Source organism: Eumetopias jubatus, unplaced genomic scaffold, assembly GCF_037043125.1.
Source record: "Eumetopias jubatus isolate StellerSeaLion01/CBP00866 unplaced genomic scaffold, mEumJub1_p1.0 scaffold_1, whole genome shotgun sequence".
In the NCBI taxonomy this organism is placed as follows: Eukaryota; Metazoa; Chordata; class Mammalia; order Carnivora; family Otariidae; genus Eumetopias; species Eumetopias jubatus.
In genome coordinates, this window is record NW_028274807.1 from 121452397 (window position 1) to 121463177 (window position 10781).

A 10781-nucleotide genomic window follows, 5' to 3' on the forward strand; every position below is an offset into this window, starting at 1 on the left:
CCCAGTCCGCTGAGCGAGCACCCGCGAATTGCAAGGGCTTGCGAGAGCGTGAGCCTGGTCGTCCGCCGGGCCCCCTCAGCTCGCTGGGAGGGGGCAGGCCGGTTCGGGCTGCGCGGGGCGTTTACAAAAAGTGACTTGGAGATGAACTCGCCCGTGCGCGACTGGCCGCCCCGCTATAGGGGCGAAGGCGCCTGACGCAAGCGGAACTCGGCGGAGCCCATACGAATCAGAACTGAGCGAGGCTCCTGGCGCACTAGGGACTCCAGGAGGCAGCTCCGCCAGAGACGCGGGTCGTGCCTCGGGAAACCGGAGGGTGGGGGGAGGGGAAGAGCGCCGAAAAGAAAACCCACCGAGGCGGGGACTGGCCTGGGCGGGGAGGGGCGGCGGGGCCGGAGCCCCTCTCTGTTGGGCGGACTCCCCATGGCCAGAGGCTGAGCTCCACTCCCGCTGGCCTCTCCCTAGGGGAAGGGAAAGAGGAGAGGAGCGGAGCGAGAGGCCGCCGGCGAGCGAGCACGGGCGGCATCCGCAGTCTCCAGAAGTTTGAGACTCGGCCGTGAGCGGACTCGTGCGCCCGGACTCTGCAGCGCCAGCACCAAGGGAAAAGAGCAGGGGCTGCCTGGCCGCGGCGCGCCGGCTTTGTCATGATGGCCAGCTACCCCGAGCCCGAGGACACCGCGGGGGCCCTGCTGGCCCCGGAGACCGGCCGCGCAGCCAAGGAGCCGGAGGCGCCGCCGCCGCCGAGCCCCGGCAAGGGAGGAGGAGGCGGCGGCGGCGCCGGGACAGCCCCGGAGAAGCCCGACCCCGCTCAGAAGCCCCCGTACTCGTACGTGGCGCTCATCGCCATGGCGATCCGCGAGAGCGCCGAGAAGAGGCTCACTCTGTCCGGCATCTACCAGTACATTATCGCCAAGTTCCCGTTCTACGAGAAGAACAAGAAGGGCTGGCAGAATAGCATCCGCCACAATCTCAGCCTCAACGAGTGCTTCATCAAGGTGCCGCGCGAGGGCGGCGGCGAGCGCAAGGGCAACTACTGGACGCTGGACCCGGCCTGCGAGGACATGTTCGAGAAGGGCAACTACCGGCGCCGCCGCCGCATGAAGCGGCCCTTCCGGCCGCCGCCCGCGCACTTCCAGCCCGGCAAGGGGCTCTTCGGGGCCGGAGGCGCCGCGGGCGGCTGCGGCGTAGCGGGCGCGGGGGCCGACGGCTACGGCTACCTGGCGCCCCCCAAGTACCTGCAGTCCGGCTTCCTCAACAACTCCTGGCCGCTACCGCAGCCGCCCTCACCCATGCCCTACGCCTCCTGCCAGATGGCGGCGGCCGCTGCGGCGGCGGCGGCGGCCGCTGCCGCCGCGGGCCCGGGCAGCCCGGGCGCGGCCGCGGTGGTCAAGGGGCTGGCTGGCCCGGCCGCCTCGTATGGGCCGTACTCACGCGTGCAGAGCATGGCGCTGCCTCCCGGTGTGGTGAACTCGTACAACGGCCTGGGAGGCCCGCCGACCGCGCCCCCGCCGCCGCCTCACCCCCACTCACACCCGCACGCACACCATCTGCACGCGGCCGCCGCACCCCCGCCTGCCCCGCCGCACCACGGGGCCGCAGCACCGCCCCCGGGCCAGCTCAGCCCAGCCAGCCCGGCTACCGCCGCGCCCCCGGCGCCCGCGCCCACCAATGCGCCGGGCCTGCAGTTCGCCTGCGCCCGGCAGCCCGAGCTCGCCATGATGCATTGCTCTTACTGGGACCACGACAGCAAGACCGGCGCGCTGCACTCGCGCCTCGATCTCTGAGAGCCCAGCGCACGCCGGCTTTGAGGATGCAGGGACGTGCGACGCCGGCCGCAGCCGCAGCCGCAGCCGCCGCCGGCCGGACCACGCGCCCTCTGGGGCCATCTTCTGAGCCAGCGTCCAAGGCCCTCTGCGCCTCCTCGCTCCCCTCAGCTCCTCTCGCCCCTCTTTTGTCTCCTCCGCTTCTCCTCCTGTTGCTCGCCTCCCTGCCCTCTCTTCCCTCTCGCTCCCCCGGCCTGCAGGTCGCCTCTCCGCGCGCCTTCTGCAGGCCTCGTCTCCTCCCGGTGCCCCGGCGTCCGGGCTGGACACCCCATGCCAAAATTCAGAGCGGAGAGGAAGTGCCGGGGCCGAGGTGCAGCCGGGCGTCGGCGGTGCAGACCTCTTGGCCTTCTCACACAGGTCGGTGCGCTCGCGCTCGGCTTTCCCCGCCGGGCTGCCGCGCAATCCTTGGCTGGAAGCGCGGGTCCGGGCGGGCGACGAGACCCGCGCCGCCCGAGAAAGGGACGAACGTGTGTTTCCTCCACGTAGCCCTCTTGGAGCGGTTCAGAAGCCGCTTGCCGGGGCCCACTGGATGGGGCGGGGGTTGGGCCTGAGCGGGGAGCCCCGCTGCCTCGCTCGGCGGCCTGCGCTGGGGTTTACAGCACATCCCCGCTCCGAGACAGGCTGCGTGTCCTCCGCTCTCCGTCTCGGCGCTTCGGGCACCTCCTGGCCCGCGGCGGCTGGCTAATGTTTCGCCCAAAAGATCGGGAGGGCTGTTTTAGATGACGTTTTAAAATATTTTTTTAAGGAAAAAAAACTAACCGGGAAAACCGGCGAAGTATTGTGGCCTTGGAGTTTGCTAAAGCAAAACATGAAAATCTCTTCCAGGAGATTTGAAGTAGAATTCCTGTCGGGCCTTCAAAAAGCTATGTTCAGAGAGGTAGGAGAATATACTCAGTAAAAGTTGGTTTCCTTTACGAATTTGGGGGGTTCCCCCCATCTATCTAAAAACAAAAACAAATTTCCCCGGATCTTCCGATGCAAGCCCAGAGTGCCGGGAGATCATTGCCTGCCTGGCGGACGCTGCAGGGACGGCTCGTCCTCTCTGATTTTTGTTTTGCAAACGTCTTGCTTCTCCCACCTTGGGCAGGAGAAATGCGAAACCTGGCAGCAGCCGGACCAGGCGGCAGCAGTCGGACCAGGCGGGCTTGTGGCCCGGAGCCGGCTGGCCCGAAAACCCTAGACCTGGTTGTTCCGTAGTGTGTCGTTTGGAGGACCAAATTTTCTAGAAAGAACTAGAGCACTTTTGTTGTTTTGTTTGTTTGTTGTTATCGTCTTGTCAATTCCCAAATAAATTTTTTGTTCTTTCTTTTAACACGGACTTACATCATTTCTGCCTCGCCTAAGTTTGTTCAGCAGCTGGTTACAAGAGGGAGATTTCCAGCCAAGTTTTATCCTTTTTCAGATAAATAAGGGTTTGAGGGCAGCCCGAGTGGAGGGCGTTTGTGGTTGTTGTTGCTGCTGTTTTCCGGGGGATTGTTTGTTTTCTGTGTCATCGCTGGTCTGTAGTGGCTATTTAACGTCATCAAAGAGACTTTATGAGTCGTGGTTCGTTCACAAGCGCTGGGCGTAGGTAGGATTTGTTGGATTTTTGCATCTATTCAAGTCTGTATTTTACCTCTTACGCAGTCGTACTAGGTGTATGGACTGTGTGTTCATTATATTGAACTCATACGTTTCTATTTTTCCAGACAAATATACTAACCAGGAGAGTTTATTCCGAATAGATAAAAATCCTGTTTGGGCAAATGTTCTATAGGCTGCAAACCTCTACACAAATGTAAGGAGCGACTTACATTGATTGCCTTATTATTTTTTAATAATCAGAATTCATTTACCTTGAGATACGTGTGAGAGATACAGGAGTATCAGAGAGGAATGAACATACTGTGTGGCTATAGAAATCTATTTTCTTTCCCTTCTTTTCTTCTACTGAGACTCTCCCAATAACGAATTCAGACGGGTGCTTCCTCGCAGGCACACGGACATTTGACCATGTTGCGGTCCCGGGAGCTCAAGGGGTATTAGGGGTGGTTGGCCTTCAGTCTGGTGATGAGATGACAGGTATCAGCCAGCTCTTCCCTCCACTGCGGTGCAGCTTGGGCTGGACCCCACTCCAGCCATGTGTCCCTCTCTGCCCCCACTCAGCCTAGACAGCAGGAGCCACAGGTCCAGGCTGACCAGCGGGTCAGGGCCAGCTGGTGACAGGGACCAAGGCTGCAGGCCTCCCACTTCATCCTACACTAGTGGTCATGCTGTGGGATCATGAGGGTGGGATCCCTGTTATGTGTTGTTGGGCCCAAGGGGAAGTGTCTCTGACGCGGGACACTTTTCCTCCCTTGGGTATCCCTGGGGAGGCTAGAAGGTGGAGGATGAGGCCCAGGCTGTTCTGAGGAGCATCACCCTGCGACCTCCACTGGAGCCTGCCAATGCCAGGGGGGCGGGAAGGAGCAGGCTGGAGAGGGAGGTTCAGCTGGCGTGGGAAGCCCAAGAGACTGGTCAGGCCTAGTATCTGGGTGCGTCTAGTGAGCCACTGCACCATTGTCTGACTATGAGGAGTTGTGGAAAAGAAAGTGGACTGCTGTGCGTGTGTCTGTCTGTGCTTTCTGTGGTGTGAACATGTCTCCCATGGGCAGCTGTGTAGTCTATGCCTGCTGCAAATATGTGTGGACAGTATAAGTCGTGTCCTGGAGACAGGATGGGAGGTGTGTATGTCTGTCGTTCGCCTTCGGAGAGGGCACATATCTTGGGCATTGTAATAACCATATGCCTAATACTCAAGGAGTGCTTACTGAGACCACAGTGTGTGTTGCATTCATAAGTCATTGGTAATGTGTGCACTTACGTCCTTGGTATGTAATCCTGGCTTGCTGAATGATAACAAAGAATACATATAGAGCCTTTGCTTGAGCTGGTTGAGGCTGTCTGTTGCAGGGTTGGTCCTTGGCACCCCCTAACTGCTATCCCAAGCAGAGAAAGCAAAAGAGGAAAGTCTCCAGGGCAGAGGCTTCAGGGAGGTCGGGGAAGTTGGCCCAGGGCAGCACTGGAGGACAGCCTCTTTCTGTCCCCAAGAGCTGAAAGGCAAGAAGCACCCAAAGCTGAGTGGCAGTCTCGCCAAGTATGGAGAATGAAATGAAAGAATCGGTAAGGGATTCCTGCTCTACACAGGGATGGGAGGAGAGATCCCACACACAGAAGGGAGACAGATTATACCCCCACTTCCCAATGGATGCCCACAGGAAGACATCTGTCTCTAATTCCAGCCCTAGGGGTTTCTCCATAACTCTATAGTTTGGTCATTTCCCCCAGTGCTAAAAGTTTGAGGCAATCGCTGACTTTCTTCATCTCTCATTTCCTTTCTCTCCTCTCCTTTGCACGTTCTAGTTTCTATTAGAGAAGATGATTTAAGGAATTCCCTAAGTGAGAGCAAAAGTATTTGAGAGAGTTCCTGATATATAGCAATTATGCCTTAGCATATATAGTCTGGTCTAGATGGCTGGACCATGTGGATGTATGTATTTATGTTTGTCAGGGTATACTATAAATACAACTTAGAGTTTGATGCAAATACCCTGCCAGTTTCTGCATGTCCTGGGTAATGAGTTGCTATACATGGTATTGAATAAGGAGTGTGTATGTGCTTGTATGCATGTAAACACCCTCACAGTCATCACTGACAATATGAACCCCCCTCCTCACATTTACACACAGATTCTTGGTCAGCCCTGCCCCCTAAGACCGCCCAGCCAAAATACTTGGGTTGAAGTGGGTAAGGTGTCCTGCTCTCAGGGGGGGTGTGGGAAAAATCTTTGCCAGTGCAATACATGCACCAAGGAACTGTGGAATGGCGGGGGCCGGAACTAGGGTATTTTCTGGGATGGCCTCACTCTCTACTCCAGAAGGCGTCTTGGGCCTGCTTCCCCTTTACATAATTAAAGAGTTCACTGCCCCCACATCCCCAGTTTGGGTGGGCATGAAGCTCAGGATATTTCACCTGAGGTTAGGTGCCGTCCTGCCCTTGCCTGGCTCTCCCACTAAAGGAGGCTGGAGCTCCAGGTTTCTTAAAGCCCCCTAGCGGTGGGAGGAAATCAGGGGCAGACCAGGGCTTCTTGCAGTCAGTGGGGCAGTAGAGAATGGGTCAGGAAACTGGGTCAGACCCAAGATAGTCCGCCCATGAATAAGCTCTTTCCTTAATGGGGGCTTGGAGCCCAAGAACCACTGGGCCAGGGAGGGTATCAGGGCCAGGAAGCTGCTTGGTCAGGCTCAGGAGCCCTGCAGTACCCCCACTCTGTGGAGCTAAGCTGGTGGTGACAATGCCTTGTTGGTCCAGCTGCCTCCATAGGGCTGGCCCTGCTTCTTGGAGTAGATCTGTGAGACTTATAGGGAAGGATGGGACCAGAAGGCACTCCTCTCCTGTGTGGTGGGGACCAGAGGCATGGAGCGGTTGGGAGTAACCTTCATGCCCCCAGTTCTGCCTTAGGGACAACAAGAAATTAAGGATTCTTAAAACCAGGCAGTCTTATCTGCTTTCTACTTTCTGAAAACAGGGATCCATTCTGTCATAAAAGAAGGGACCCTAACTCTCTTAGCTTACATTTAAGAAACCTGAAAAGAGAAGGGGCCATCCAGGGGTCACCTAGCTATCTGTGGGGCAAATGCCTTGGAAATTTTATGGAGAGACCTGAGAGCACTGAGCCCAGCTGCGCATTAGGCTCTCCAAGTGGCACAGGCCCTGCAGGCCAATGTTTGATGTTCGGGGAGCTGGGTTAAGGGGCAGCCAGCCAGAGGAGAAGGAAGCACAGGACTGAGCTGCATGCAGATTGTCCCCCAAAACATTCTGGTGTGCCTGCTGTTTGCTACACAGGCTTCAGGTTGGTGATAAGCTCTGACAAGCTTGTTCTAAGACCGTGTCGGCCCAGAGAGGTGGCCTGTGCAGGAAGGGGCAAGGCCCATTCAGCCCAAAAAAACTAGTATAGGACCCAGCAACCTGCTTTAATAACTGTGTGACCTTGAGCAAAACACACATTCTGAATTTCAGTTTTTTCATCTATAAAATAGAAATAATTATATCTATCTTGCAGGGTTTTAAAGTAATTAAATGTTCTAACGACAAAATGCCCATTTTGTAGTAGATGGTCATACGGTTTTCTGTCCCATATTGAAAGAAGGAGGAAAGAAGAGAAGGAGGGTAGGAGAGGGAGGGAGGGAGTAGGGGAGGGAGGAAGGAAAGAAGGAAAGAAAGAAGGAAGGAAGGGCAGGCCTTGGGTTGTAATCCCAAAGGGTCTGACATTCTAGCTCAGGGGCCACAGCCACCCCTGAGCCCCCAAGAGCCCAGACCATGGAGCACTTTTCCAATCAGAGCGCCGGCGATTGCGTCTACCCTGCCCCAGGCCCCTGACTCTTAGCAAGAGGCGCATCGTGTTTGTCGTGGCGGTGAATACCTGAGCCCTGGGGACACAGACTGTGGGCCTAGCCCAGGGCTCCTCCGGCAGCCCTCTCTCTTCTCCTAAGGCGATCCTCCCGGATAGTCGAGGTCTCCTCTGACAAAGACCCAGCTGACCTGCGGAGTGACACCCAGCCTGGCGCTTGAGTCCAGGCGCAACCGCCACTCTCAGGCTCCCGGCCCGGCGCCTCCCGCGTTGGGGCGCCTCCCTCTGGAACGCGGAGCTGTTTGAGGATTTTCCCCCCCTTTTTGTCAGAAAAGTAGTAGGTAGCGACCGGGCGGGAGGTGGCGGAGGTCAGCTAGTGGGAGAGACCCCCCCCCCTCGGTCTTTGTGCAGAAACGGGAAACCTGAGGGGCAAACGCAGGAAGCGGGTTGGGCCGAGCTGCGGCGAGCACAGGCGCCGCGAGCGGGTGGGGAGCGGGGGCCTTGTGGGGCCAGTGGCTCGGCCGACCCGGGCCTGCGCCGCCAGGGCCTCCCGTTTGCCGGCCTGGGGGCGGCGCTGCAAGCGCAGAGCTGCGGGAGAGGAGCGGTCGCTCCCCGGCAGCTCTAAACAAAATTCGGGGGGAAATGACTGGGCCCGTGTGAGCACCGGGTGCTCCCGCCGGCGGGGCGGGCAGAGGAAGCGCAGGAGACCCTGAACGTCCCCGGCGATGCCGAGCGCAGAGGGCAGAGGCCACCCGAGCTCCCGCCACTCCGGGAGGCCAACTCCGGGTCTCCGAATTGGGAGCTCAGCCTGACTCTGTTGGTAATAATACTAACAAGCCGAATCAAACAAAACCTTTCCCGGGATTTTCCTCTATGTCCAAAGGAAAATTACTTCTCTAGGCAGGCAAAGAAAAGGAAAGGGCAGGATCCCAGGAAACTTTCATCTCTATGGACGAGGAGGCAAGGCGAATATGCTTTTTGCTTTTTCTTTGTTTCAGGGAGGGGGGGAAGGAAATTGGGCACATATTTTTTTTAAAAAAATCTCCCCCCAGCCAACGCTAAAGGCTGTGAGTGTGAGCAGAGAGTCAGGAAACCGAGCCCCCGCCTGCAGTGACACCGGGCCTTTGTCTTCTTTCCTGAAGCCCCCACGACAGCTGACCGCGCCGAGATAAAGGCCGGGTCAGAGCCCTGTGGAATCCCGAGGGAGGGGGCCGCGGGGCCGTCCCACTGGCCGCTTCCAACAGGCCGACCTTGCCGGAACCCGGGCTACCCGGCCAGGGGCTGCTCCCCCAACCCCAGGCCCGGCCCCGGCCCCGGCCCCGACCCCGAGCCGCGTTGCCCGACTTTCCCCGAAAGCCTTCCGCCACTAAACTCCTTCTGCCACTAAGTTCCCACCAGCAGTACGTTCCCCTACTTCAAGGCTCTCCGAGGGTGAGCGGCCGTGGTTCCCCGCCCGACCTCGCCTGACGCGGTCCTCAGAAGTGGAACCGTGCGCCACTTTTCGGAGACTCGCGTTCGCGGCGGCTGGGCTCGGTTGGCCCGCAGGATCCGAACCCGTGCGGTGTCTGTCGCCGCTGCGCCTCTGTGCCTTCTCGCGGCCCCGGAGACCCCTCCAGCGTTTGGCCTCAACTTTTCTGCGTGATGCTGTCCTGGTCGCCGGAAAGGTCTGCGGAGACGACGGGAGAGCGTTTGTGACCCTATCCTATCGCTTTCTGCGATTTAGAAACACCGGTCGCCGCGGCACTCAAGCCTCGGCCTGACGGCGGCCTTGCTTTCCCAGAGTACGCGTGTCTCCTTTTCTCCGCAGACACACCCAGGCGACGCGAGGGTTGCGCGGCTTAGAATCCTACAAAAGCGAGGGAAGACGAGCCCGGCGACCTGCTGGTGAGGAGGTGGAGCGACCTCCCGCCGCCACGCTGCGCGCCTCCCACGCACACCACTTGCAGACCCTGGGGCCCAGGTCCGCGCTGCCGCGGCTTATCTTCCAAAACCGAGGGCGAACCCTCGGTTCGCCTCTCTCTTTAATGGCTTGTGAGGGTAGGGGGCCCAGGCCGTCTCTCCTGAGCTGAATGGAGGATCGGGGTACCTCTTTTTGTCTACCTTGGGGACGCGACCTAGGGAGGTAAAGAAAAAGCGACAGACCTGAGGAGTGAGGCCCTGCAGCCTCGCGTGTTTGGAGCGCCCTCCACCTCTTCCTTTTCTTGCCCCTTTCCCCCACCAGCCGGTTCGGGGATCTTGGTCCCTACTGAAACTGGAGCTGCCCACCCGCCGGCAGATGAGAGATAAAGGAGCCTGGCGGCGCCGAGTCGCTGACCGGATCCGGGCTTTCCCGCACCCTGGAGCGGCACGTTACCCCCGATGGCAGTGACCCAGTTCGAGAGAAACGGGTCAGCTGAGCAGCGCGCACACTCTGACTTTAGGCAGAAACAGCAGTGTTCGCATGAGGAATGCGCATGCACACGTCTGCACGAGGGTGTCCCACATGTGTGCACGTACCGTAGATGCACACATGTGTGCATTTGCCGTGCACCTAGGGAGACAGGCATACACATTTTCACACGAATGATGTGCATGTGCACACGTTTGGATACTGTTCTTGCATGTGTCCTGTTCACACGCTGTGCAAGCACTGATGAAGTTGGCTGCTCTTGAGTGGTAATTACTCCTCACCTTTACACAGGCCTATCCAGTTTTCAATCACGATTTTCATAACTACCTGGGGAAATGCTCTCCTTTCAAACTTTAGACGGAGAAACAAACCAAGAGAACTTAATCGATGCCCGTGAGCACACTGTCTGTAAGAGATCAAGGCCAGCCAAAGACTGCCCGCTGTGGAGCGTAAATGTGTTTGCCCAGTGTGCTCCGAGATTGGCCTGGTTAGTGCCAAGCAACCCCAGGCCCAACGGGCTTTGGCCCTTCGCCAGGCTTGCCGAGAGACTCAACGCGGGGGTCCTGGGCTTCATTTCGTTGGCGGATAATTGAGCTCTGCAGGAGCTCAGTGACTCCAATGCCGAAGACAGGAGAATTCAGGGCTCCCTGGAGCGCAGAGACAGAGCACCCAAGATTCCAGGCCCGCCATGAGCAGCTTGGTCCCAAAGCCTGGGGGGCCTGCGTCTCCAATACAACCACGTCGGGCAAACGACGCGGTGACAGGATCTTTTCACCGGAACAGCCAACCCAGGAGCCCTGTGTTGTGCCAGAGCTGGGGCAGGGATGAAACTTGAATTCATTGAGTTTCTGCTGTCTCGAATCTCTCAAGACCCTAAAAGACCCAGAGCCCACCATTTTACAGAAGGGTATAGTCGGGGTTGGAATCCCCAGTTACCTCTGTCAGGATCCCTAGACCACAGTTCCTCTGTCCCCAGCACGGATCTCCAGGTCCCTGCTTGAGCCATGTCTCCTGCGTGCCTCTGGGAACCACCCAGCTCCTAGCCTCTGACTTCACTCCCCAAGGACGTGAATATCCTAGTTCTCACTAGCATCATTTAAAAGGTTCCTACACCCTTGGAATCTGTTCTGTGTATGTATGTATGTATGTATGTATTCCCTCTGTGTGTAGGTTTTGCTTCTTGCTGTTTCTGGCACATTTGGTTAC

At 58.1% G+C, this 10781-nt stretch overlaps 1 protein-coding gene across 1 annotated transcript; it reads left to right on the forward strand.

The window, feature by feature from the left end:
* Positions 1-641: 641 nt before the first annotated feature.
* FOXL2 (forkhead box L2) lies at positions 642-1781 on the forward strand. The gene has a single exon (XM_028099035.1). It carries the CDS (start codon positions 642-644, stop codon positions 1779-1781), a length of 1140 nt encoding a protein of 379 aa, XP_027954836.1.
* Positions 1782-10781: the final 9000 nt, after the last annotated feature.